Here is a 26,225-nt window from a genome sequence, read left to right on the forward strand (position 1 = left end):
CAAGCATAATGTACATGTAGATGGTGCAATGTGTTGCTCTGACTGAAGCACAGCTGCACACAACTCTTTTTTTTTTTTTTTTTTTTTGCGTGTTATAACAAGGTGTGGAGGGGAGGATTTGACTTTTGCCACCACTGCACATGTGCAGTCAAAACATATTACAAGTGAAATTTTAAAAGCACGCAGTTACACTCCCCCGTATCTCAAATAGTAAATTTTCCTGAACACCAACACGAAGCAGTGTCTGTGTTTTGACGCTGAAGTTTTGTCATTGACTCAAAACAGGAGTACAGTAGCACACAGTAGCAAGATTTACAAAGCATTAAAAAAAAAAAAAGTTACAGGATGAGTGAGCACAGTGTAACAAGATACAGAAAATTGTTGTATAATCCAACTTTCATGAGGAACTTAGAGAAGTACTCTGTGCAATGAGAGATGCCCCGTGAAAATGCCACCATTAAGAGTGGCTCTCATTTCAGTAGCACAGCTATTATTTTCTACAAGTCATTTATACTGGTTCCATCCACTGCAGATGTTATGTGGGGATAAAAAAAAAAAAAAAAAGACATTACAGCCTTGCATGATCTCATTACAGTTAGTTTCTTTCAATATATGAAAAAAGTGTGTCCATTTTTAATTTGTTTATTTTACTGAAATAAAACATGTAATTATTAACGTGTTGCTGTTTTCTGTCTCTGTATTTGTGCCAGGATTCTGCAGTTCTGTCCTCCAAAGTCGCAGAGTTGTCTGTGAATCACTCTGATGTTCCCTTTCTCAAAAAGCACTTTTAGCTTGAAAAATTTAGTATGTGACCATCCTCATCTGGCTGAGGCAGCAGGATGTTTTGTACTGTCGAATCTGAGGGGAAAAGGCGGTTTGTGGAGCTGAACTGAAAACAGATTGGCTGTCCGACTAAGAGATGACTGTCCAGGAGAGGTAGGACACAATCATAGCAGCAGTGTTGACAGCACCACTTTTCCAAGTAAGCACAAAGGCGGGGGCTGGCCTTTTGTCACTTAGGACATGGTGCCACCTAGAGGGAGGACTTGACATTTCGTGTCTTTGCTTTTTTTTTTTTAAAGGCTGAAGTTATCAAGTCTTTGCTGAAGGCCTGCAACATACAAATAATATGAGAAACAAGACAAAGTGTGGCAGAACATTAAGGCACCTCTTGTTTAGTCTTTACAACAGCAATCAAGTTAATATTTTTTAAACAATTACATTTATTTTAAACATTAAAAAAGGTTTAATTACAGGCAAACATGCAATGAAATTCACTGTACATGGATGTTTCAGGCCACTGCTGTTAAGGGCATCTAAAATAAAGAAGCTCGAACAAACTGCAGCACTGTGACACATAAACACATAGTGAGTCAAATCTTTAGTGACATTGTTGCATAAAGTACAATACAAAGCTTTTCCCGAAAGAATATTTCACAATGAAGAATACATGAAAGTAATGATATACATACAAAAGCTGGTCCTCTGAAAAAAATTATTTCCACTGCAGTTTCTTAACATTTACCAGAATTAGGCTACTAAAGCTCACACTGAAGCAGCAGGAAGCAGCAGAAGTGACTGAAATGATAAAGCAGTTGTTAAAATCGATGCCAGTTATTTGCCCTCTGATGGACTGTGGCATACATGTAGTCAAGTAAGCTTGCAATTATAGTCAGTTGCATACTTCATGCAGATATCAGGTAAGAACAGTCATATCTGTGCATGAAGAGAAAAGATTGGCTTGTATTTTAACTTGTGGTAAAATAGATTTCAGCTGTGTTAAATCACTGACCTTGAACAGTTTGCACTGATTAAGTGAGAGTTCACGCTGCTGCCTGAAGCCAGAGGCAGTTACTTCTTACCACGGTAATGGGCTCCAACCACCATGTAACTGTCAGGTGAGATGTTCAAGCTGGGTGGCTTTGGTTTGTCCTCACCGAGCCTGACCTCAGATCTGCCTGCCAGCCCTCCTCCTCCTCTGCAGGGGTCGTGTTTCTTCAGGTAACTCATAAAGGTCTCCCATCCTCCCCCCACGCGTACCATCACGTGACGCTCATTCAGCATCTGCAAAGGTGACACGAGACAGCATGGGGAGGGAATGCTGGGAAATAAAGTTCGCATATATTTTCTGGCTGAAGCACTGCTGGGATGTTTTCAAATTCTCAATTACATGCTAAGCAGTGCCTCCATCCACACACACGCACTCATACATGTGCGCGTGTGTAGCTCTGGCTATGAAAGGCAAATGATGTCTTGGATAGCTTTGTCAAAATCTCATTAAACCAAATTAAACAGCACCTCGTGGAGCCAGCTGAGCACACACTAATCCACATAAGAGCATGCATACACACACAGTGACGCACAAAGGCGCACCCACACAGATCTGCAACACAAGCGCCCTAACAGAACTATTTTAAATGATAATAATTACAGCACTGCCAGTCTGTCTGTTAACAGTAGTTACAGTGAGGTCAGTCGTATCTGAATCAACAAATCGTGCACAGACAGCCGTCCTTACATCTGAAAACCAACTGCTGCCATGGCAACTACTGCCACAATATAGAGCCTTGAAAAAAAAATGGAAGGAGAAATTGAGATGAGTTCAGCCCAGTCCCTCAACTCCCAGCAGACATTAACATTCCCAAGAGGCCTTGCAAAACCATCCGTTGTTCTGTCAGCACCAGCCTACCCCCTCCTGTCTTATCAGCAATAAAGCCTTCATTACAGGGCCATTAAGGAAGTGATAATACAAGCAGATCTCCTTGTTTTATGTATGGAAGTGTGTGTGTGTGTGTGTGTGTGTGTGTCACGTGTATGGGATAAAAAATAAATCAATCAATGGTACAAGCAGAGACACACGCACACAGACAGCTTTAGAGGAAACTCCAGACGTGGTGCGTCTCAGCTGTTATCCTGCAGATTAAAATGTTGAGGTTGACAGGGGTCAAGTCTGACATCCTGAATAAACCACTTTCCTGTCAGGCTCAGAGGGAATATCATTCTGACTGGAGTTCATTCTCAAAAAGTCAGTCGCCATTCAAAATTTGTTTTGCAGAGTAATCAGTTTTTTCTCACTAGTACTCCTCGTGTCACAGTTAAGATGCTTCAAGCGTGTCTTAGCCATGGACTCTCTTACCTTAAATGCATTCAATTAAAAGTAACAAATAAACTTATTATTTGAAATATGATTTTTATTTTTCTATAAATAGCTTCTGAGCTGTGTTATTTTCCAGAGCATTTTCAAACAGGGACATATGTTGCCAAACAAACAAAACAAAAAAACAAAAAACAAAAGCAAGTCAGCATCTTTCTGAAGCAAAATAATCTACCCAAGCCCTCTTTGTCATTTCAGGCTCCTTTATTTCTGTCTCTGTAATCCCCTCCCTCTCTCTAAGCGTGCTATGTCTGCAGCCCCATAAACCAGTGTCTGGATTCCCTAGTGTCCTCCATTGATTCCACTGATCTCTCCTCCTGAAAGATGCATCAGTATACTCAGGGAAGAGGAGTCCTCTGCACACATGCCAGTAGGAGGCAGGCTTAAGTCACAAGCACTGCTTTTGATGCTGTGAGCACGCTCAGTTCTTAAATTTTACAGTAAACAAACTGAGGTTATAATATGACAGATCTGTTCCTCCGGTTTCTCTTGCACTGGCAATCTTAATATTAGTGAGACTTCCGTATTAAATAATGTGTAGGCACATGCAGTATAATAAGACAGCACGCTGAATGGTACTAAAACGCACGTGAAGCCAAATTTAGATTTCTGGCTAAAACTGACTCCGATTTTGTAAGATAGGTGGACAAAATTTACATTCTCATTCCCCAGAAGATGAAGTTCTGTGACTTTTGCAATCCTGAACTTTTCCTGTTGTGAAATATGCACTGTATTAAAGATTTCCATCAGATTTGGCACATACATTCATGATTTGTCATGGCACTGAGATGATAAAGCTTAATGATTTTAGATAATCTTAAGTTGACCTCTGTAGTTCTCAGTGTCAGTGACTGTCTTCAAATTAGCTTGAAAAATAAATAAAATAACTGCAAAATATCTATAAAACTAATGACACTTGCATCAGCCTCAGCTAAATTGTAATGACTGTAAAATTTTAGCATGCTGACAAGCGAAACTAAGACAACAAAGATGTAAGATTTTTGTGCAAAATAAAGTTGAATCTGAGTACAGATTCCATAAAATGATGTAAATTTTGTAATAATTATTTTGTACACTCCTTGATGATCATTTCTTCGTGTTTCACTCTTAGGTCAAAGGTCAGGTACAGAGCAAAGACCATGGAGCTTCTATTGAGTCAATTTCTTCCTCAAGGGCACTCGAGAAAGGAAGATGATGAAGTATTTTCTGTTAAAATGCCAGCCTGAAGGCTGAGCAAATACATTTTATCATCTTAATTTAGATGAGTTTTGATAATTAATCTTTAAAAAAAAGATTGCTTTTTAGCAATTACCATGAATTTAGCATGATGCATCTTAATATATTGAGACGCGTTAAGTGTAAGAAGTGTCTTTTCCTTCCATCAATGCAGTCAGACAGGGTGCCTGCTACAAAGCTGAACGAGAGCCTAATTGGGCAGAGAGAAGAAAGAAAAGCCTCCCTCTTTTTTAACACCAAAGAATGGCAAAGCACTCCAGGTCCAGCGTGATTGAATAAGCCTCCAGAGGGAATGGGGGATGTGGGGGGATAGAAAGTTTACACGTGAGGAGGGGTGGTCATGCTCAGCCGCTCATTAACAAGCTGTCTGATTAAACCCATCGCTAATGACTTTGTCCTTGTAATCAATAGTATCTGCTCTTTAAAAAGGTCTTTACACTGAAAGGGACGCTCTCCTAGGAGCAGCACGGGGGTTATCTTGGCATATGGTAATTGAGGTTTATGGTGTGTTCCCTGGCACACATGTAGGCAGCTGTGAGCTTCAAGGTAATGGATGGCTCTAGTGTCGCTCTATTCAAACAGCTGAGGTGTGTCTGCTTTTCAGCAGCCAGTAACAAAAAGGGAAGCGGGCAGTGCAAGTTGTCTATGAACTAATAATTAAGGATAAAACTGTGAGGCAGATTTAGGGTGAGACGTTACATCTGAAAGACTGCAAAGAGAATGTGAGCACATAGGGCCAACACTTTTGATAGTATAGAAAAGCAGTTCCTTCAGTTATTTAAAATTAAAAATAAATAAAGGTATTGGCTTTAATCTTGCTTGTGGGTATACATTTAGCTGAACCATGATTTGGTTATTGTGTGTCTTTATTTCCTCGGGTTTCTTTGAAGTGATGTGCTCATGTGTTACTGATAGGTCTGCTGTGGGGAAACAGGTGTGCTGTGAGCCAAAGGGGAACATCATTCTCTGCAAGGGGAGTAAAAGAAATATGCTATCTGTCACTAATGTCAAAATGTAGCTGCTCTGACAGAATTGATACATTTAGTAGATTTGACTTTCTGATCAACAATGCACCACTTGTGTGGGACCATATTTAGATTTCGAGTTACAGATTTCCAGTGATTATTTTCTACGTTAAAACAATGTACTGTGCTAAGTCAAAGTGGTCAGAACATACAGTAAAAATCAATGCTGCATTTTCTCTTTGTGTAGATGGATGGATGTACAAGACACTGAAGTAAATGTATGTATTCAAAACTCTACCCACATACATGTTCTCCTGAGTGGGCTGCTATTTGAAATGCATTCCAGGGTCATCTCTTTGCAGAATCGCCCTGAAAGAAACATGTTTATTTTTCCTCCCAGATTTGAACTCTTCACTGAAGGTCTATGCACTGAATACAATCATTGTAAGCCCATTCGTATCCTGACCATTGGTTACCAAGCAACCCTGCCTCCTCATCCTTGAGCCTTCATGCAGATGCAAACAACTGGAGAATGTCTCAGGGAGGCTGAAAGGCATCAGTGTCTCCATCCCAAGTGACTGCACTTGTTGACACATTGTACTTGTTGCTGACTCAACTGTTGATTAAAAAGGGGCATTCACACACCTCATATTTGATTATGTGTTATGTGTGACAAATGTTCACATTAGGTTTGGTTTATAATTGAAATGTTATGGCACCACACATCCTCATGTCATCCTTATGTAATCTATTTTAATACTTTACAAATACAACAAATCAAAAGCATAATCATCTATGTGAACCAATCTTGTATTAAAAATCATTTACATACTGCTAATTTGTTTATTATGTGTTCATACATTCAACAGCTACTATATGAGGTACAGCTGTTCAATTTCTCATTAACCCAAATATCTAATCACATGGCAGCAACTCAATGCATTTAAGCATGCAGACATGGTCAGGATGACCTGCTGTTCAAACTGAGCATCAGAGAGGTGACTGAAGTGACTTTGACCAACAACTTGCATGGTTGTTGGTGCTGGTCTAGGTTATTTCAGTACATGCTGATCTACTGGTATTTTCCCACACAACCATCTGTAGGCTTTACAGGGAATGGACTGAAAAAGAGAAAGAAAAAAAATCCAGCGAGCAGCAGTTCACTGGGTGAAAATGTCTTGTTGATGTCAAAGGTCAGGTAAGAATGGTCAGACTTCTTTGAGCTGACAGGAAGGAAACAGTAACTGTCCTGTCAACTAGGAAGAGGAATCTGAGGCTACTCACATGAACTCACTAAAACTAGATAATAGAAGATTGGAACAATGCTGCCTGGTCTGATGAATCTCAATTTCTGCTACATTCGGATGTTCGGGTAGGAATTTGGCATAAGCAACATGAAAGCCTGGATCCATCCCGCCTTGTAGGCTGGTGCTGGTGCTGGTGGTGTAATGGTGTGGGGGATATTTTCCTGGCACATTTTGGGCGCCTTAGTACCAACTGACCAGTGTTTAAATGCCACAGCCTACCTGAGTATTGTTACTTCCCATGTCCATCCCTTTAAAACCACCATCTTCTGATGGTTGCTTCCAGCAAAGTCATGCACCTTGTCAGAAAGCTCAAATGATCTCAAACTGGTTTCTTGAACATGACACTGAGCTCACCATACTCAAACGGCCTCCACAGTCACCAGATCTCAGTCTAATAGAGCACCTTTGGGATGTGGTGGATGTTCTACCACATCCACCACATGTGTGATGCAATCATGTCAATATGGACGAAAATCTCTGAGGAATGTTTTCAGCACCTTGTTGAATCTATGCCACAAAGCAAGGTGTACCTAATAAAGTGATCAGTGACTGTATCATGTTGGCAGTGTTTCTGTGTTGTATGGAGGAGCTCAAAGTTGATGTTGGCAAGTTCTGCATTGTGTCTGTGGTTTATTAGTGAGATAGTGAGATTTTTTTTTAGGAGATAACAGGGATAACAGAAACATACTTACTCGTATATAGAGAACTTTATCCCCAACACGGTAACAGCCCTTAGGTTGTTTCTCAACAAGGAACCTGGCGGGACAGCTGCAGGGTGGATTTTCAATAATGTTTCTCACCTGGTGCAGTTTACACAGAAAAAGTTAACTCAGAAAAAGAACATATTCTAAGCAAAGTACAAGTAAGGATAATTTCACTGGAAACAAAATACGCACAATATCATCCAAAATGCTGGTGCAGGAGCTCCTCCGGCTGGTTGATTTGTTTGATGAACGAGGAGTTGGGGCTGCAGATGGGGAGTTAGCAGGTGGTGTAGCTGTGGGAGTGTGGTTGTTTATTGTGGTAAGGCAGACTTTGGTGGTGGATTCCAGGGTTTGGCCTGGTGACGGTGCTGACAGCGGAGTTGAGACAGATGTGTTAGTGATGCAGGATGAAGGGAACAAAGGTGTCTGTGTCGAGACTGTGGTTGTATAAGGATTACGGGCTGAGAGGGAGGACTGAGGAGGGAATGAACACACAGGTACTGGGTTTGCTGTGGCTGATGGAAGATCAAAGGCGAGGGAGGCAGCGAGGGGTTCAGACAGACTGGTTGTGCTTGGAGTGAGGGGAGCAGGTGGAGGAGAAGGAGAAGGAGGAGGAGGAGAAGGGGCTGGGGGCAGGGATGGCTGTGATGGTGAATACAATGATGGAGGAGTAAAAAGGGAAAGAGGGGATGATGGAGATAAGCTCCTCGCTTCCTCTATCTCTCTCTCCAACTTAACCAGCCCTGGTGGCTCCAATCCGTACCTGAAAGTGAGATTTAAAAAACTATATATCAGCCTTTGCACAGATAAATCAACACAAGAGGCAGAATAATGATTTCAGACTGAGGTGCTTGAACCCTGAGAGATATTTGAGCAGTTACCACTTTTACTTTTTTTCAAGTGAACATATCTAAAAGTAATAAATGAAGAGTTGCAACAGTAGTGAAACATAAAAGATAAATGAAAAAAGAAAAATACGATAAAATAAAATAGTTAAAAGGAAACTGAAAACTAAAGTGAAATGACAGGTAAAATTATGATTTTCTTAAAATGAATAGCTAAAATAGATCTCCAGTTTAAAATGAAGACTGTAGGATAAATCTTTGAAACATAAAGCTATTGGTAGTGGAATGAAAACTAATGTAAAAATGAAAAAAAATCATTTCATTTAATTAACAGTATTTGAAAACAAAAGGAAAAAACAGTATAAAAATAACAATATTTAAAAAACAATATAAATGTAATAATATATAAAAATGCCATTCAGATCAAAAATGAATAAAGACCTGATGAGAGGCCTTACTGAAGAAAACATCTGTAACCACTGGAGCAGAAAACTGCTGTCTGTCTAGCATGGCTATTGAATTAAAACCCCCCTCTGCATCTTTGTCAGCAAATAAAAAAATAATAATACATTTTAAAATATCACAGCAGCTTTCAGCTGAGTCTAATGCAATTGCGGTTCTATTTTGGAGCTGTGCTATGGGTGAACAGTTGGTTATTTCTAGTTACCTGGCTGCAATCCTTCCCAGCTCCATCAGACACAGGCACACCTCCCGAGGTTGCTTGTGGAGGACTTCAGGCAGCACACGCAATGATGTACAGACAAAGAGGATGCAGGGGTACAAATGAAAAAGGTCACTTATCAGAAAGGAAAGATCTTTCCAGAGATAAATTTCTGTTTTTGTCACAAGAAAGCAGGACCTGCGGCCTGAACGTAGAGGATATGTTGCAGGAGGTATTCTGTTTCTATTGTGCACCTCTGCCTTTGAAGCTGAGCAGGAATTCCTCAGGGCCCTGAACGTGCTGCTGAGGGCATGAGGGCATGAAGGCATCAACAAGTAAACCTCTCTCTAGTCCATTCTGTTTAATTTAAAAAAGGAGTCTATACTCAGTTTGGGTCAGAAAAAAGTTATTATTGATTTATTATTTGTCAAGATAACAAATGGTTGAGCCCAAGAGCATTACAACATCCACAACATTCACTATTGGCACAAACAAAAAGACAAGAAACTAAATAAAACAGCTCAGTTTCTATTGATTCATCTGTTTGGACAAAAGAAAGAAGATCGTATCATCCGTCCTTTTGTGCCACTGAGACAGTAAACTTAAGTCTTTCAAGGTCTAGTAAGTGTTTTGTTTCCCCCCCATCACTCAATTAATCAAGTGAAGTGGGTAACTTTGCCTGCAGGGGGGGGACTCATTGTTGCTGGTGGGGATTAACCTGCACATTATCCTTCTCACGCATCTGCCTCCTTGCAGAGACATGCCCATCTAAGAAGCGTACACACTGTAAATACAAAAAATGTTCTTACTTAGATTTAATTACTGCATTTAACTTGATTAAAACTGGTACTTCAGTTGCTCTCAGTTGTATGTATACTTCATTTTTCTGAGTAGCAAACAATTTTTCACTAAGGATTCATTGAACTGTTAATATTTCTTTCCATCTATTTGCGTATGCTTATCCAGTTCAGGGTCATAGGGGGGCTGGAGCCTATCCCAGCTGCCATAGGGCAAGAAGCAGGGTACACCCAAGACAGGTTGCCAGCCTGTCGCAGGGCTAAAACACAGGGACAGACAATCATTTGCACTCACATTTACACCAAATGGCAATTTAGACTCACCAATTAACCTAACCCTACTAAGCGCATGTCTTTGGTAGGAGGAAGCTAGAGTATCCAGAGAGAACATGCAAACTACACACAGAAAGAGCCCAACCAAATGATAGATTTGAACCCAGGACCTTCTTGCTGTAAGGCAACAGTGCTAACCACAATGCCACTGTACGGCCCCTGCTAATGTTTCATTTAAAAAAATTGTTTAGTAGTTTTGCAACTGTTAGTATAGTTCTGTGCAAAAGTTTAAAGCCACCCCTCTTTTCTTTCATAGCCAATATTAGTTATGACCACCTTTATTCTACAAAACACAGCCTGAACTCTCTGAGGCAGCTTTCTTGTCATTTCTTTAAGTAGTCTTCAGGAATTGTTCTCCAGGCTTCTTGAAGGACATTCAAAGCTCTTCTTTTGATGTTGGCTGCCTTTTGTTCTGTTCTCTTTAGAGATGATGCCACACTGCTTCAATAATGTTGAGGTCCGGGCTCTGGGGAGGTCAAACCATGACTGATAGTGTTCCACTGTGTGTTTTTCTATCCAGGTATGATTTTACTGCATTGGCAGTGTGCTTGGGATCATTGTCATGCAGAAAAATAAAGCCATTGCCAGTGAGACACTTTCCCAAACATTTGATTTGACAATTTTGGAAAAATCTCCAACACCACTGGCTGAAATACACCCCCAAAGCATGCCAGAACTTCCACCATGTTTTACAGATGGCTGTAGACACTCCCTGTTGTACCTCTCTCCTGACCTTCTCTGTACATATTGATGACAATTGGAAGCAAAAATTTCAAATGTGGATCCATCATTCCATAAGACCTCCTGCCACTGGTGTTCATTCCAGTTTTTGTATAATTTGCCACACCTCAAGCTTTTCTCCCCTCCTATCATGACCTGAGACTGATGTAGAGGTTAATGACAGCGGACTCATCCCTATTCAGTACAATCGTTTTAAGGGACAATTTCAGATTTCAATTAAAGAATTACTTCAGAGAGACTACTCTATAAAGGAAACCTTTTATTGATATTTTACTGAGACTATCTAGAAATAAAATTGCCCCCCCCAAAAAATAGAACCAGTTCAGTACCCATACTGAAATTCTCCTGCACTTAAGAAACCATTTTTCTTTCACCCCAGACGGCAGGTTTACAGCACATTTGCATGTACTGCAACTTAAAAGGGCACTTATTTGAGTTTGGGAAATAAAAGGTGTATTCAGCAATAGCCAGAACAGCAGAAAGTGACAGTGACAAGGAGCACTGGAAAGTTTAAAGAATAAATAGGCTCATGATGTTCCCACACAATGAATGGACTACAGTTGAAGGCAGATAAAAACAAATATGAAGACCTAGAATGAGCTCTAAATCTAAATGTCTTTAACCTTAATCAGTAATGTGCTGTAAGTGCTGTATGGCATGAGGCAATTGAGCCATGTATTGTTAAAAGAAACAAAGGCCTGAGTTCCTTGACTCCATTAATGTAAGGCTCAATCTCCGGTTTGAACTCACCCAAATCCTCAGACTCAAAGAGGTAAGCCTCATCAACCCCAATCTTTCGACACCAGTAGAGGAAATTGGCCGTGTTGTCTCTGGCGAAAAATGATCCAGAAGTTGCATCCGCTCTCCAGTGGATCACTCTTCTTACAAAGGCCTGTGATTGATTGTTTTCAGCACGCACATACACAAAGAGGCAGTGGAAACATGAGCTCTCACTTCTACAGTAACACATTCAATGGCTTAATGCTGGATCAGTGTTTCAGGGTACACACTGGATCCTGTACAATGATAAACAATAGATATTTCTTTGAACATGAACACACTGACAGACAGAGACAACTTCCCTCCCCCTTACGTTATGCCAGGGTTTCGTGCGCAAGGAGGACATAACAGGGATAAGATCGTCTCAAAACATAACTGTAACAAGGTGAGACTTACTAAAAGAAAGCATGAACAGACATCTAGCGAAAGCAGTGCCAGATATTATCACTGCCAGCGTCACACATGACCTGCTTTCTACCTGAGTTCTAAAGTTTCAAAACAGAAGCCTTCACCCTACATCCATCATTAAAACTGGGCAGAAACAGGCATGTGATAACCTAGTATTTCTATTAAGTTAAATATGACATGTCAGCCTTATTATGACTGTTGTTGTAGAGTTACAGCTCCAAAGGTTTATAAATTAGTGTTAATTTGTTTGGTTTGATTAAGAGTTTTTGTTGCTATGTGTTTTTGCATTATTCTTATCTTCGCTTCTTTTGCATAATTGTGTGCATGACTTTGTGCTGTCGCATCACCTTGCCATTGTTGGTATGAATCATCTTTTCCTGCAGCAGCTGCGCCAGCTCACAGAGCAGAGCGCCATTATCCAACCTCTCCATCAGATTATCTGCTGTGAGGTCCACTCCTGAGGAGAACGTGCATACGTGACACGCAGTAATGTACAATTATTACTCAATATTGCTCGTTTTGCCAAAAATAATTTGTGAACTTAAAAAATATATATAAAAACAATCATAATAAGCACTTTTAGTTTATAAACAGAATCATGTTCTATAACACCCAGTTTTATGAGTTTAAAATGAGAATATCCATTTAAGCAAATCTGTACAAATTCTAAACATGTACATAACATAATCTTCATGACTACTGAAACCCTTAATCATCATAATAATATGACCAGGAGCACTTTATTTAAAACTCTGTTTGATTCTCAGATTTAGAAAATAACAAACATAACCACTGGAATGTTTCATGTTAAAAAAGTTGAAGTTTGTAGTGTTGAACAACATAGAACCAGTTTTAGTCCTCACACTTTATCTGTGCTAATAATATCTTCTTCTTCTTCTTACCCACAATGTTCTCTGAAATAACTTGAAACTGACAAAAGTAATAATAAATCAAAATTTAAGGAAAATTAACTAATGAAAATCAGACATTGCTTCTGAATAATGGTTCAACAGAATCATTTAAAGCAAACAAACTAATGCAAAAGATGCAAAAGATTGAAAACAAGTTGACCACAGGGATGCGTTAAACTAAGGTTTGTCCTATAATTGGCATCACAGTCTTCTAACTTGTAATCAGTCAGTCTGCCTTTTTAAAGGGTGAAAAGTAGTCACTGTGCTGTTTGGTATCACGATGTGTACCACACTGAACATGGACCACAGAAAGCTAAGGAGAGCCATGTCTCAGGAGATAGACAATTATTGACAAGCATTTTAAAGGTAACGGCTACGAGTCCATCTCTAAGCAGCCTGACGTGCCTCTGACTACAATTGCACATATTATTCTGAAGTTTAAAGTCCACAAGACTGTCGCCAACCTCCCTACATGTTGCCCCAAGAGGAAAATTGATGACCAATTGAAGAGACGGATAATACGAATGGTAACCAAAGAGCCCAGAACAACTTCCAAAGAGATCAGACGTGAACTCCAAGGTCAAGGTCAGAAAGCACCATCCGTCACTGTATGAGCCAAAGTGGACTTAATGGAATCCGACCAAGGAGGACGCCACTGTTGAAAGCAAATCATAAAAAACAGAGACTGTAATTTTCCAAAATGCATATTGGCGAGCCATGACGCTTCTGGGAGAATGTCCTTTGGATAGATGAGACAAAACTGAAGCTTTCTGGCAAATCACATCTCATCAAGGGATTCTGGAGCAAAATGTGCTGCCCAGTGTCAGAAAGCTTTGTCTTAGTTGCAGGTCATGGGTCCTCCAACAGGATAATGACCCTAAACACAGCTAAAAACACCCAGGAATGGCTAAGAACAAAACATTGGACTATTCTGAAGTGGCCTTCTATGAGCCCTGATCTAAATCCTATTGAACATCTGTGGAAGGCACTGAAGCATGCTGTCTGAAGAAGGCAGCCTTCAAACCTCAGACAGAGCAGTTTGCTAACAAAGAATGGGCCAAAATACCTGTGGACAGGTGCAGAAGGCTCACTAAGAGATACAGAAATCACTTGATTGCAGTAATTGCCTCAAAAGGCTGTGCAACAAAATATTAACTTATGAGTATGATTGTTTATGTCCAGGCCAGTTTCATTAGTTTGTTTTTTAAATGATTCTGTTGAACAACAATTCAAAAGCAATGTCTGATTTTCATTAGTTAATTATCAGTAAATTTTTATTTATTATTTTTGCCAGTTTCAAGTTATTTCAGTGACCATTGTGAGTTTTTCTTACGTTAACAGAAGGGTACCAGTAATTTTGTCCACGTCTGGATGTTTACACACACTCATCATGGGCATGAATGTCATGATAATTTTAGTCTGTTGATGATTTCTTTGAACTGTTCTTTTTGCAGGATGGAATGATTGTCCAGCATACATCTTTAATGATTTTAAAAAAACAAGAATTGGGTGCACAAGGTTGAATTTATTTTGGAATTGAATCCACACAGGGCCAACAGTATTCGTACAGGCTAAAATATATACATACAATCATTTAAACATTTTAATACATGGTGCTGAAGGCCTGTTAACTTCCCATTAGTGGTCATGATTGACTACAACTGGTAGTGTCTCTTTGACAGCATAGAAAGTTTGTATTTTTGACAGCACTCTTTGGATTGACCAATCGTCACAACAATGGGAAGGTGCAAGGAACTCACTGAAGATCTAAGAAGGAGAACTGTAGATTTAAACAAGTTGGGAAGGTCTTTTGGAGCCATCTCTAAACAACTGTTGATTCCTAGATCATCAGTTCAAACAATGGTATGTAAGTACAAGTTATTCTGATGTGTCACCACTTTGCCAAGGTCTGGAAGAAGACCCAAACTGTCACCCTCAGATGAGATGAAGTTGGTTAAGATGTTCAGGAACAACGCAGGAACCACCAAGGCTCGAGCCTGCCATGAACTGAAACTGCTGGAACACCATTGTCACTGTCAACAGTGAAATGAGTTTGGACTGAGAGGGTACTGACCAAGAAAGAAGCCCCTGCTACAAAATTACCCCTTCAAGCTCAACTGAAACTTGTGCCTTCCCACATGGACAGGTCAAATACTTTCTGGCTAAAGGTTTTATGGTCAGATGAGACAAAGATTGGGCTAGTTGGCAACAATGATAAGAGCTAAGCTTGGAGGAGTAAAGGTGAGGCTTTCACACCTAAGAACACTGTACCAACTGTCAAGCATGCTGGTGGTAGCATCATGTTCTAGGGCTGTTTTGCTGCCAGTGGTACTGCTACATTACACAGAGTGGTTGGAATAATGAAGAAGGAGGACTACTTCCAAATTCTTCAACTTCACCTCAAATCAACAGCTAGATGGTTGAAACTTGGACACATTGGAAATTCCAGCAGGACAATCATCCCAAACACACATCAAAAGTGGATTTGGAATGGACAAAGCAAGCTGACATTAAACTTCTGGAAAGGCCTTCCCAAAGCCCCAACCTCAACCCTACTAAAAATTTGCTGACTATGCTTAAAAGCCAGATCCATGCCAGAAAACCAGGAAATTTAAATGAACTCTATCGATTTTTCCCAGAAGAGTGGTCAAATATCCAACCAGAATTATGCCAGAAACTTGTTCATGGCTATAAAAAGTATCTGATTAGAGAGAAATTTAACCAAATATTAGTGGGGTTGTATGTAAACATTCAATTCTATAAGTATACTTTGAACCGATGTGGATTAGAGAAAATCCAAAATAAATTCAAACTTATGCACCCAATTCTTGTTTTTTAAAATCATTAAAGATGTATCAGTCATTCCACCCTGGAAAAAAGAACAATTGAGAGAAGTCATTTTCATACTTTTCAGACTTCTTCCAGCAGGTTTCAGCATGTGCGGGCGCCTAATGTTTTTTTCTCACCATCCAAAGTTTGAAGAAACATGTTTTCCATGGAATCTTACTCTCTGTACACACCCACTGTACTTTGTGGGTCATACATGACTACAAAATTTTTTAAAGCTTTTCTTCAAAATAAAAGCCCCAATCGCAAACTCAGAGTCACCAAACATTCTTCATCTGTTCATTTATAGCTAAACTGAGAGTCCCAGCAAGCTCTAGAGAAGCTTATTCAATGCCTTGTCATTTGTGGATGACTGTGAGAAGAGGAACATGATTTAAACTGAAGTTACGAACTGACATCTTCTCTTACATTGCAGGTGCAACATATCTGATTCTTAGTTTAAGTTTTATAAATCTGACAGATTTAATACAAAAAAGCTGTCTCACCCATCATGGTGTTGAGCCAGAAGGCCAGGTCTTCTTTCATGGGCAGAAGGCTGGCATCGTGGCGATAAGGGAGCCACTGGTGGTACTCCTGGGGACTGGTGAGGCCTGGCCCAGAGTTTCTGTACCTTTGTGATGGAAAGCCATTCATCCCCAATCCAGTCAACTGCCTCGGGCTCAGGGGACTGCCAAGGCTGACTTTCATTGCTCCAACTTCACTGTCCATGCTTCAGCACCAAATCATCTAGACCAAAAAATAGATAAAAGAGAAAAAAAAGATGGGGATAGATTTCAGACCTGAAAATGAAGACAATGCTAAAGTGCCTCCATCATGTTCATCTCTTAATGCTTTTTAACACTTTTAGAAATCAAATTGTTCAATTTGTTCATTACAATAATAATAAATAATAATAATAAAGGTTTAGAGTCAGTCAACATGAAAACTATCAACAGCTCGCACACCGCAGACCTCCAGTTTTTATCCATTTATTGCATCTCGGTAGCTGGTCATTTCAAGCACACCTGCTCTCTTAAATTACAGCATGACCACAGCTGCCCTCCTAACTTCCTCAATCAATGCCTGATATATCCACTATGCCTCCTCTAACTGCCCAGCTTAATTTTGTATATGCAACCCAAAAAAAGGTAAAACAGGTTAGATATCAAACATTATAAATAGCAGTTAAAACAGCATAACAGCATGCAAATGTAACTAATGTGTAATAAGCTGTGTTAATACAAATAAAAGCAAAAATAAAACTCAAACAAATATATAAATCTAAACAGGGAGTTCCAAAAAAATAAAAGACATCATTTGAGATCTGAATATCTGAGTAACTTCAAGTCCTAGGCAAGCAAAATTAAATAGGCTTCATGTTTAACAATGCAAGATTTATTTATCAAATATTGAACAAGAAATTCAGAGGGGAGCAGATTTTCTAAATGATTTCACAAAGTTTCACAAATGTTCAGTAATGTTTCTGTAACACGACACACATCAAGTGAGTTTCAGCTCCTGCCAAGCACACTGTAGTGAGCCTTCCTCTTTGAATTTTTTGTGCCATGTCCAAATCTGCTTTCCAGTTGGTGTATTTTCATTGAATTGAATGTTACACACTCTTGTTTGATTGTGTTCAAACATATTCTAACAATATTTTTCATTTCTAGTGAAAGCCAGTCTTCAACCTGAAAAAAACCCATTAAAAATAAAACACATTTTGCTAACATTTGAAATTATTTAAGATATTTTATTAAACTATAAACGTATATCCAATTTTTTGGTGACAACCTGTATGTTTTCTTAATGCCAGGAAGGTATAAACATCTAATTAGATTATGATCTGGTCTTCTATGCTTAGGCTGCCGCCCCCATGACCTGGCCCAGGATAAGTGGAAGAAAATGGATAGATGGATAGATCTAAAGCCAAATACATAACTAAAATTTAATGGTTTTTCAAGGGTAATGTTTGTCAGATCACTTTCAAGTGAATGTACAAAAATAATAATACATGTTGAAACCTTCTCCAAAGGCTGCTACACTGGTTTTCATGTGCAAACCTTACATTCACAACCAAACAATCCACACAATCATTAATCACAGGGATTAAACTGACTGACTGCAGGGAACTTGTGTTTAATAAGGTGTACAGCTACAGCCCTGAGCCAGTCTCCTGGTGCTGCTGCATGGCTCATTTGTCCCGTTCCCAGAGCAGTCACGATTGTAAAGCTCAGCACCACGCAGAGGCTTGCTCTCACTAATCGGCTAGAATTAAGATGACAGCATATGCAGTTGGTCAGTGGGTGTGCTGACTGACATACAGTAGAAACGTGGTCACTTTGAGCCAGTTGACTGACTTTAAAATTTCCCTGTAAAGTAACAAGGCAGAGTCGACATTCAGGCTGAAAACAGTTGTGTGTTACAACACAACACGGCACAGTGACGGCGGGGGTGTTTTCTAAGCTTCTATGAGATGGAAAATAAGATCCGGGATGTCCAGTTTAAGAAAGAAATCAATTAATTACAAGGCTTCTCAGATATCACAGCATAGAGGAAAGTTATTATGGTGGCAATAAGGATTTGCTTTTGATAGCTTTTTGAGCCCTCACAGAACCTGGCATATTGCCATGCATTAAAAACTGAGACAGGTTAAACCATTTTTGCTATATAACCATGTAGCCCATGTTGCTGCTTGAACTGCACCAACAAACTAGCCTCATTCATGCTTATATAAGGGCTCTCTGAGTATGGCCTAAAAGTCTTGACAAAGCAGCAACATCCAGGACTGAAAAATTAAGCAAGCGCTGAAGTACCAAAAATTGCAGCTCCTATTGGCAGCGGTTCCAAAGTTGGTTCCAAAAGCAAGTTAATCCCTTTAGGCCTCTATATTAAAATAATTTTACAGGATTAAAACCCAGAAACAAAAAATTGTTTTAGCGCCTGTGGATAACATCCGCCTTCATAACAGCTGTAGGGTGAGGGAATATTTTTACAACTCACCCATTTGAACAGAGTCCTGAACTGTGTGTTGACACAGCTGTGAGTTGTCTGCTAGGCTTCACCTCCAGTAAAACCAGTCACTGGACCTCCCAACTGGTATTTTTGTTGTTAGATCTTTTTTGGAATTTTTAAAAAATGTAATTATCTTACAAATATATGACTTGCTCTGTGGTACGGGCCATCCAAGACATTTGTGCCCGTGTTTGTGATGAGTAAAATTCTAGCATTTAGTCTGTTACTTGGCACTATTAGGCAGACTTTTGTATTTGTGTGTTGCACCTAAATAACAAAGTACCAAAGTTTGCTAGCATTTTGAGAATTTAGCACAACACACTCTTGTCCACATATTGTATCTTCAGTAACACTTAAGATTCAAAATGTAGAGTTCAAAACCAGTGAGCCAGTAGGTAATGCCACAGTGGCTATGTCCATCTTTTATATACAGTCTGTGGTCTTGAGATACACCTAAATGCTATGGTAAACATCTACTTGGTAGATTTAAAAATCTTTATAACAGACAAAAACAAAACATAAAAAATCTTCAATAAAAAAATAACCATTTTAAGACATAACATTGCCATACTTTGAGCCATGCTGCTAACATAACTGATAAAAATCTTGTCTTTAGGAAACCCTGCTATTATCTTTTGTAGAATCATGAAGTAAATGCACACCTGGAGGGTGGATGTAGGGGACCCAGACTGACAGGATCTCAGCTGGCTTTTGATGCCACCTGTGTTTTCTTTATCTAAGTACTTGTAGTTCGGAGTTGCAGATAAGCATTACAAGTTCAGGTGTAGTTTGTCATAAAGCTGACTTAGCTTGGCAGAAAGCTCCTTTGCACCATGCTCACAGAGGAATTGAGGCAAAGTTGGCTTCGGGTTATGCGAGATGAATGCAGGGATGTTGTAAAAATACAGCTCTGGCCGGACATAGTGAAAAAGGTCTTTTGTAAACATTTCATGCAAATGTGGGACGGAGGCAAGGTATATGGGAAGGGCACAGCCTGCCTGGTCTGAAACTGGTTTACAGATTGACCAGCAGGGCATGAGAGCCAACATCCAGGTGCAATATTCACACCTCTGCTACAGGAAGGCAGAGGTCACCCACTGGTCCCGCTCTCAGACACTGGAAGCCTTTATATTCCTGCAGAGCTGAGTGTAAAGGCTGTAAAACACACACACACACTAGTGCAGAATAAGCAAACACACAGGTCCATGCATGTATCTTTGATTTACACCTTGTTTACTTTAACCAAACTTTAATGCTTCCAAAGAAAGATGTGCTTCACTGCCATCCCACACCCTTTAATTGTGTTTTCAAAATAAAAGCCAGCATCTTCACAGCTGAACTGACTATTAGGGGAAAACAGCAAAAACACCAAACCAAACAACCTGAAATACAGCTGACCTGAGCCAAAGCATTCCTTTAAACACCCGAACATGTGAACGTGTATATTAAGTAAGATGGCAAAGTGATTTATGGATGGGACACATGTGACTTGCAGCTCAGCGCTGATAGAAAATGAAACCAAAGCTCATGTTTGGTAAACAAATATATTCCCTTCCTACATGGCCGGCACAGCTTTGGTGTTTACTTTGGAATTAAAAGAAGTGGAAATCTTGTCACAGAAAGAATGATCTCTTTATCTTCCAACAAAACTTTCTGTTTTCTCTGTTTCAACTGCTTGAAATTACTATTCATAAAATACTGGACTCCAATAGCGCTGCTGGCAGCAGTAGCTTACACCATCAGCGCTGAGTCTGTCTCATGTAACTTGTTTGATAGTAGAAAAGGGAATGTAAAACTACTGAATGAAACATCAGTTTCAGCTCTCACTCCACAAACTGTCTTCTGCTTCTAGACTAAATAAACTCAAAATCAACACAGGATGGAAAAATCGCCTGCTGCTCCTCTTTACGCTCCTTCAACAATGCACATGTGCTCCTGCTCCAGTAAAACCCAGTCAAATAAAGTTTTTTAGTTTTTTTTTAAATCTTCCACTGGTTCTCTTTAGGTAAACCAAATAAACAACGGGCACCTCAGAACAGTCTGTTCATTGAGTAAGTTCAGACTCAATAGAGATGCTGGAGAAATCATTTTTGCATTGATATACTCTACTAAGTGATCATGTCAAGACAAGTTTGCAAAGTTCACATTTAAAGACACATTTTCTTCTGACAGCAAAAGTAAAGTTATGGTAAAATTCAATCCAAATGTAAAATACTTGGGGAACACTGTCTTAGTCAATGTTGATACAAAAATTAAAATTAATGTTATGGCTCAATAATAATAATAATAATAATAATAATAATAATAATAATAATAATAATAATACCACAAAGATGAAAATGTCGTACTTACGTATTTACAAAACGTAAGTGCAGGATTTTTCCAGCCTTCTTCTTATCTGTGTTTTTCCTCTCATACACACATCACTCACAGCCAGATGTTCATCGCCTTCAGGTCTGCCACATGTGAGCACACTAAAGTATACAAAGGGGGCCGTCACTTTTAAATACCTCTAACTTTGTGGTGTCAGCTTACAACCGCTGAAGACAGGTTAGACTGTGGGGGGAAAAGTGGAAACCTAGTGGAAGCAATGGGGACATACAGACAGTATAAAATATGCATGTGGCTGAAGCTTCCAGGTCTGAAAAGTGGTGCCAGCTTGGAAGTGCCTTAAATCTGCAATCTTTTTAATGTCCACCTGTTGTTGCAAAAAAGACTTCCAGTCCTATAGAAGTCTGTGGGAAAACAGCTTTCTGTCTTAATCTCAGTGAAAACTTTCCTGCTCAGTCACTCATTTTGGGTCATATTCAAAAAAAAAATTGGATCAATTTTGTAAAACCTGGTCATATTATGTTTCAGAAAGGAGGATTATCCAGAGTATGCCCATTGGCTAACAACATGCCAATCACAAAGCATACTTCAAATAAAATGTTAGGCATGGGGTCAGTTAGATATTTTTAAAAATATATTTTATAATCTCCCAAATTAAAGAAATGTTCTGTAATTGTTGAATTACAGAACATTTCTTTAATTTAACAATTACAGAACATTTCTGTAATTGTTAAATTAAAGAAATGTTCTGCAATTGTTGAATTATTTTAGTTTGCAAATATTTTCTGACACAAAGTGAAGAGCAATTAAGTCCTCATGGGGCATCCACACAGAGCAGTGTGGTGACCGGAGACCATGAAATGTCAATGATGTTCAGCAGCTTCAGTTGACATGCATTGATAGTGACTCCTATCAAGAGGCATGACGAATGCAGCTGTTTGACATATGAGGCTAAATAATGTTATTGCCCATCTAACCACTTTGCTAGCAATCAACTGTCAGCTACAGATTGATGAGTGATGAGTGTATCGCTTTCAAGGAGCCTCTGGAGCTTAAACATGAAGCCAAAATGAAAGTGGAAAAAACTGCAAGTCTTCTAGGTTCCCCTTCAGGGAGTCAGTCAGCATTACAGCAGTAAACAGCATTTCCACAACCTGGCCTCAATGAATAGTTTCTTCATCATACAAATTGAGGTGAATGTATGAGATTAATCTTTTTTTTTTAATAGCTTATCCACCTGGATTCAGTCAAGGGTGTGGCCACAATGATTGACAGCTGTCTTGGCACAATCAGCTGTAGCTTACTGGGCTTCATCCATTACTTCCAGTTGTCAGAATGGACCTCTTAACTGAGTGGGTGCTGTTGAAGCTTTTCTAATGGATTATCTGACTAACATTGTGTCTCACTCTCTCACATAGATCGTATAAGAACTTTCTGCTTCAGTTTTGGTGAATAAACTTAGCTTATATGTGTGTCTTTCCAGTGCAGTCTGCACCCATAAAATTAAGAAAAATGCATCTTGCTAACCATGGGAGCTAGCATTAGCTGGTAAATTCCACCCTTTCATCCAAATGTAGCAACTTCTAGCTCCAAAATGCAAAATGGTTCAGGTTGAAGCTTCAAAATGCAGAGTCAAAAACTATTATGTGATGTCATGTTGGCTACAGCCAACTTTGATACTTCTATGATTGCTTGAAATGTTGACAGGACTTAAGTTTAAAAAAAAAGAGAGAGAGAGGGAGCAAAGGGTGAATTTAGATGTGTATGGCACTGTGCAAATAATGTCTCTTGTTTTTTTATATTTTGCTTCCAAGGAGTTAGACTTTCTTGTAATCTTTTAAAATGGTCTTGCTGTAGTTCTCCAGGCTTTCTGAAGGTCTGTCAAAGTTTTTCTTTGGACATTGGCTGCTTTTTCACACATTTTCAGTCCGGTCCTTTTGTCTGACTATATTCAGAGGAATGTTTTTTGTTTTTTGTTTGTTTGTTAAGCCACTTAACACTGATCCTTGAATCACTGAAACATAAAAAAGAGACTTAACTCAGGAGATGAAGCAGTGTTGTGTCTCCAGGCATTTATTTACTAGCAGCTTGTGGCAAAAACATAGAATTCATTCCCATTTCTTTAGTTGAATCTATGAACATGCCAAAGATGAAACAGTTTGACACGCATAAAATAGTATTTATGTACGAACAAGGTGATTTTCAAAACTTGACATATCTCAGCATGGTGTGCAGCACGGTGTGCAGTGTGTGCTGAGGTATGCCAAATTACACAGGAACTGGAATGAAAATAAGTGGCAACAGCTCTTATGGAGTGATGAATCCAAATGTGACATTTTTGGTTCAAATTGTTGTCAGTGTGCACAGAGGAGGTCAGGAGAGAGGTACGACAGTGAGTGTCTACAGCCGTCTGTAAAGCACGGTGGAGGCTCTGTCATGGTTTGGGGCTGCATTTCAGCCAGTGGTGTTGAAGATCTTCTCTAAAATTGGTGAAGAAGCTTTCAGTGAAGCTACTTGCTACAGTGAAAGCTGCTTCAGTGGCTTAACAATGCTGAAAGGCACCAAAAGTAACAAATGTTCACATCCTACACACAGGGGCTTTACAGGATATAATATTCATGGTCATTCTGGCATATTCTGCATGCAGTTTGATGCATTTATGACACTTCTTTATACACAACATACACAACTGCTTATTTTACCATTTTCTCACCTGGGTTACCAACTTGAACTTCATCAAGCATTTCAGCTGAGGACTCTAGCATTAAAACATGTTTTTGCTCATTATAATATTTTAATTACAGCTGCCAAAACAGCATGGGTGTTAATTACACTTCCTCACATGATGATGTTTTGTTTTAATAGTCGTAGCTTCAGGGCCTCAATCAATCAGGTAGGTGGTGGAGGTAGCTACAAGCTAAGCCCACCGTGTGTGTGGTTGTGTGTGTCTGTGTCCCAGGTGTGGCTGCTGGTTCATTTGCAGCCTCCCCCAGGGGACAACCCCCTCATGTCGCTACGTCTATCAGACACTCCCCTTTCCCTCCATGAGTACACCTCCCTGCTGCCCTCTTGCTCATTTGCACTGGTTAGCATTCACTGACCTTTCCTGTAGTGAATTTTAATGAGTGTATGTGTGCATTAGTCTCACTTCATGCTAAATCCGCATAAGATTAGATATAAAAACCTTTTGCAATGTTTACAGCAGCCAACAGTTGTTTTCAGAGGAGGCCGTGTGAATCTGTGAATTACAGAGGCTGGTATAGTATAGCGGACATACTGATGATGCTTTAAAGACCTGTTAAACCAATTTAACAATGACTCAGATGCACCCACAGAGTTAATAAATAGTCCCTCGATCAGCATCTGGAGCACAGCCTGGATTGTTAAACAAAGCCAGACAACATAGCTACTCACAGCACGTTTTTATTTCCTCTCTTAAGCCCCCCTGACTGAAAGCATAGCCTGGTTGTTATTCCGTATATTTCTTTGTTTTCTTGGCTGGTTGTTGGATTGGTGTTTTTAAAGCTTCACATTTATTTCCATGCAGACCTTTTCTTTTAACTCCACCCTAGTTAAATACATGCTGACATGAGTCTGCCTGGCAATGAAAAAAGAAAAAAAGAAAGATTGAATTAAAACAATGTCTCAGCTACATGATGTGGATCAGCACACACATGACAGATGGCATCTTAGGTTGCCAAGACAACTGAACCCTAATCCTGCTCCCTTTTGGTGGTGGTGCTAGTGGTGGAGGTGGGGGTCGATAATTCAGCCCAGCACCATGTGCTGTGTACCACTCAAATTGGTCCCCTGGGTCAAAAGGACCCAAGGTCCATCAGATGGGGACACACTTATTAGAGACTCACAAGTGTTTTATCATTGTGTCAGATTAAAGCAGATCTCATTTTAAGGTGGAATGAGGTTCCTTCATATAACTCAATATATCTGTGTATGTGCTGCAGATGTGTTTGTGTGTGGCTTTCTTCTGTTCTGATTTTGAAAGAGTACACTGACATCTCTTCATGATGACTTTTTATTCACTTCAGATATGTACATTACACTGTTTTCCTCCCACTTGTAAATTCCCATTATTATCTGGTTATATCTTCATAGCCTATTTAAATTCATAGAAAGTACAATTCCTCAGATTTATACATAAAGGTCAGGATACTCGTGGTGGTGATTGTCTCAGCCACTGAAAGCATTTGCATGTCTTGTGTGCTTTTCCACTGCATCATGTTTTTTTTTGTGGGGGGGTTTTGTGTCTCTCAGCTTTATGAAAGTGAAGTCTTTTGCTTTCACTTGATAGCAATCATATAAACTGATAGCTGAGGTTTGGATTGCAATTTAGAAGTCTTAACATTCCCCTAAAAAAGAACCTAAAAATCTTCTGAAACTAAAATGGCTTTTAAATCACACATAAGTTTTTATTGTTGTCTTATTGTTTTGGTTTTTTTTTTAATTTTTAAAACCCTCATTTGCTGTCCTTTAGGTCATAAAGTGCTTTAGGCCTGACAAAATGCACACTGAATTTTGCAAAATAAACAAGAAAATGTAGCTTTTTTAAAATTACTGTGCACATTTTATCTAATAACGTCATAATGTTAAGTTTTATGAAGAAAATCTGTCAATCGGGTTTCCCTCTCAGTGGGATCTGTTCTGATTTAAATCATGTCAATCGCCTTCATACTTATAATTCAATGCATAAAAACCGCTTCAGTGTCACAGCCTCTCGGTGGATGTGTGGCTGTGAGGCATTCATATAAAGGACTAATAAAAAATATGTCAGCCAGTCCTGCAGATGACAGATGAATGCTGGTTAACTCAGCTCAGGCTGGCAGTCCAGGCGGTCAATAGCTGCAGGGCAGACCTTTACTTTAATTAAGCTACCTGTCACACTGAGCACCTAAATGTGGAGCAGGTCTATAACAGGGCTGCGAAATTACTGTAGTTTGTCTTCGAGTCTACAGCAGGGAATAAAGAAACCTAAAAATCGCATATTTTTACACACCTCTACTCCATATGAAGCAAACATACACACTGAAGTGGTGCCAGTGGAGTGTTAACACATGGACACCAGAGGGCAGCATAGCAACTCAATCACAAGCCCTTAATGCTACACTGAAAAGGAAGCCATGTTTAGTTTTAATGGCATGGTCTGTGGCCATTGTGTAGGGAATCCATGTGTCTGCATTTAGGAGAAAACAAAAAATA

The 26,225-nt window shown here is 39.5% G+C and overlaps 1 protein-coding gene across 1 annotated transcript; it reads right to left on the bottom strand.

Moving 5' to 3' along the window:
- Positions 1 to 1,508: 1,508 nt before the first annotated feature.
- gas2b (growth arrest-specific 2b) lies at positions 1,509 to 21,146 on the bottom strand. Its single transcript, XM_030726227.1, has 8 exons — positions 21,033 to 21,146; positions 16,175 to 16,415; positions 12,279 to 12,388; positions 11,494 to 11,635; positions 8,879 to 8,942; positions 7,559 to 8,129; positions 7,355 to 7,462; positions 1,509 to 2,064 (listed from the first exon to the last, which is right to left on the bottom strand). The coding sequence occupies exons 2-8, from the start codon at positions 16,395 to 16,397 to the stop codon at positions 1,852 to 1,854; spliced, it is 1,431 nt and encodes a 476-aa protein (XP_030582087.1). The 5' UTR covers positions 16,398 to 16,415; positions 21,033 to 21,146; the 3' UTR covers positions 1,509 to 1,851.
- Between the last annotated feature and the right edge of the window lie 5,079 nt (positions 21,147 to 26,225).

This window comes from Archocentrus centrarchus, chromosome 3, assembly GCF_007364275.1.
Source record: "Archocentrus centrarchus isolate MPI-CPG fArcCen1 chromosome 3, fArcCen1, whole genome shotgun sequence".
NCBI classification, from domain to species: domain Eukaryota; kingdom Metazoa; phylum Chordata; class Actinopteri; order Cichliformes; family Cichlidae; genus Archocentrus; species Archocentrus centrarchus.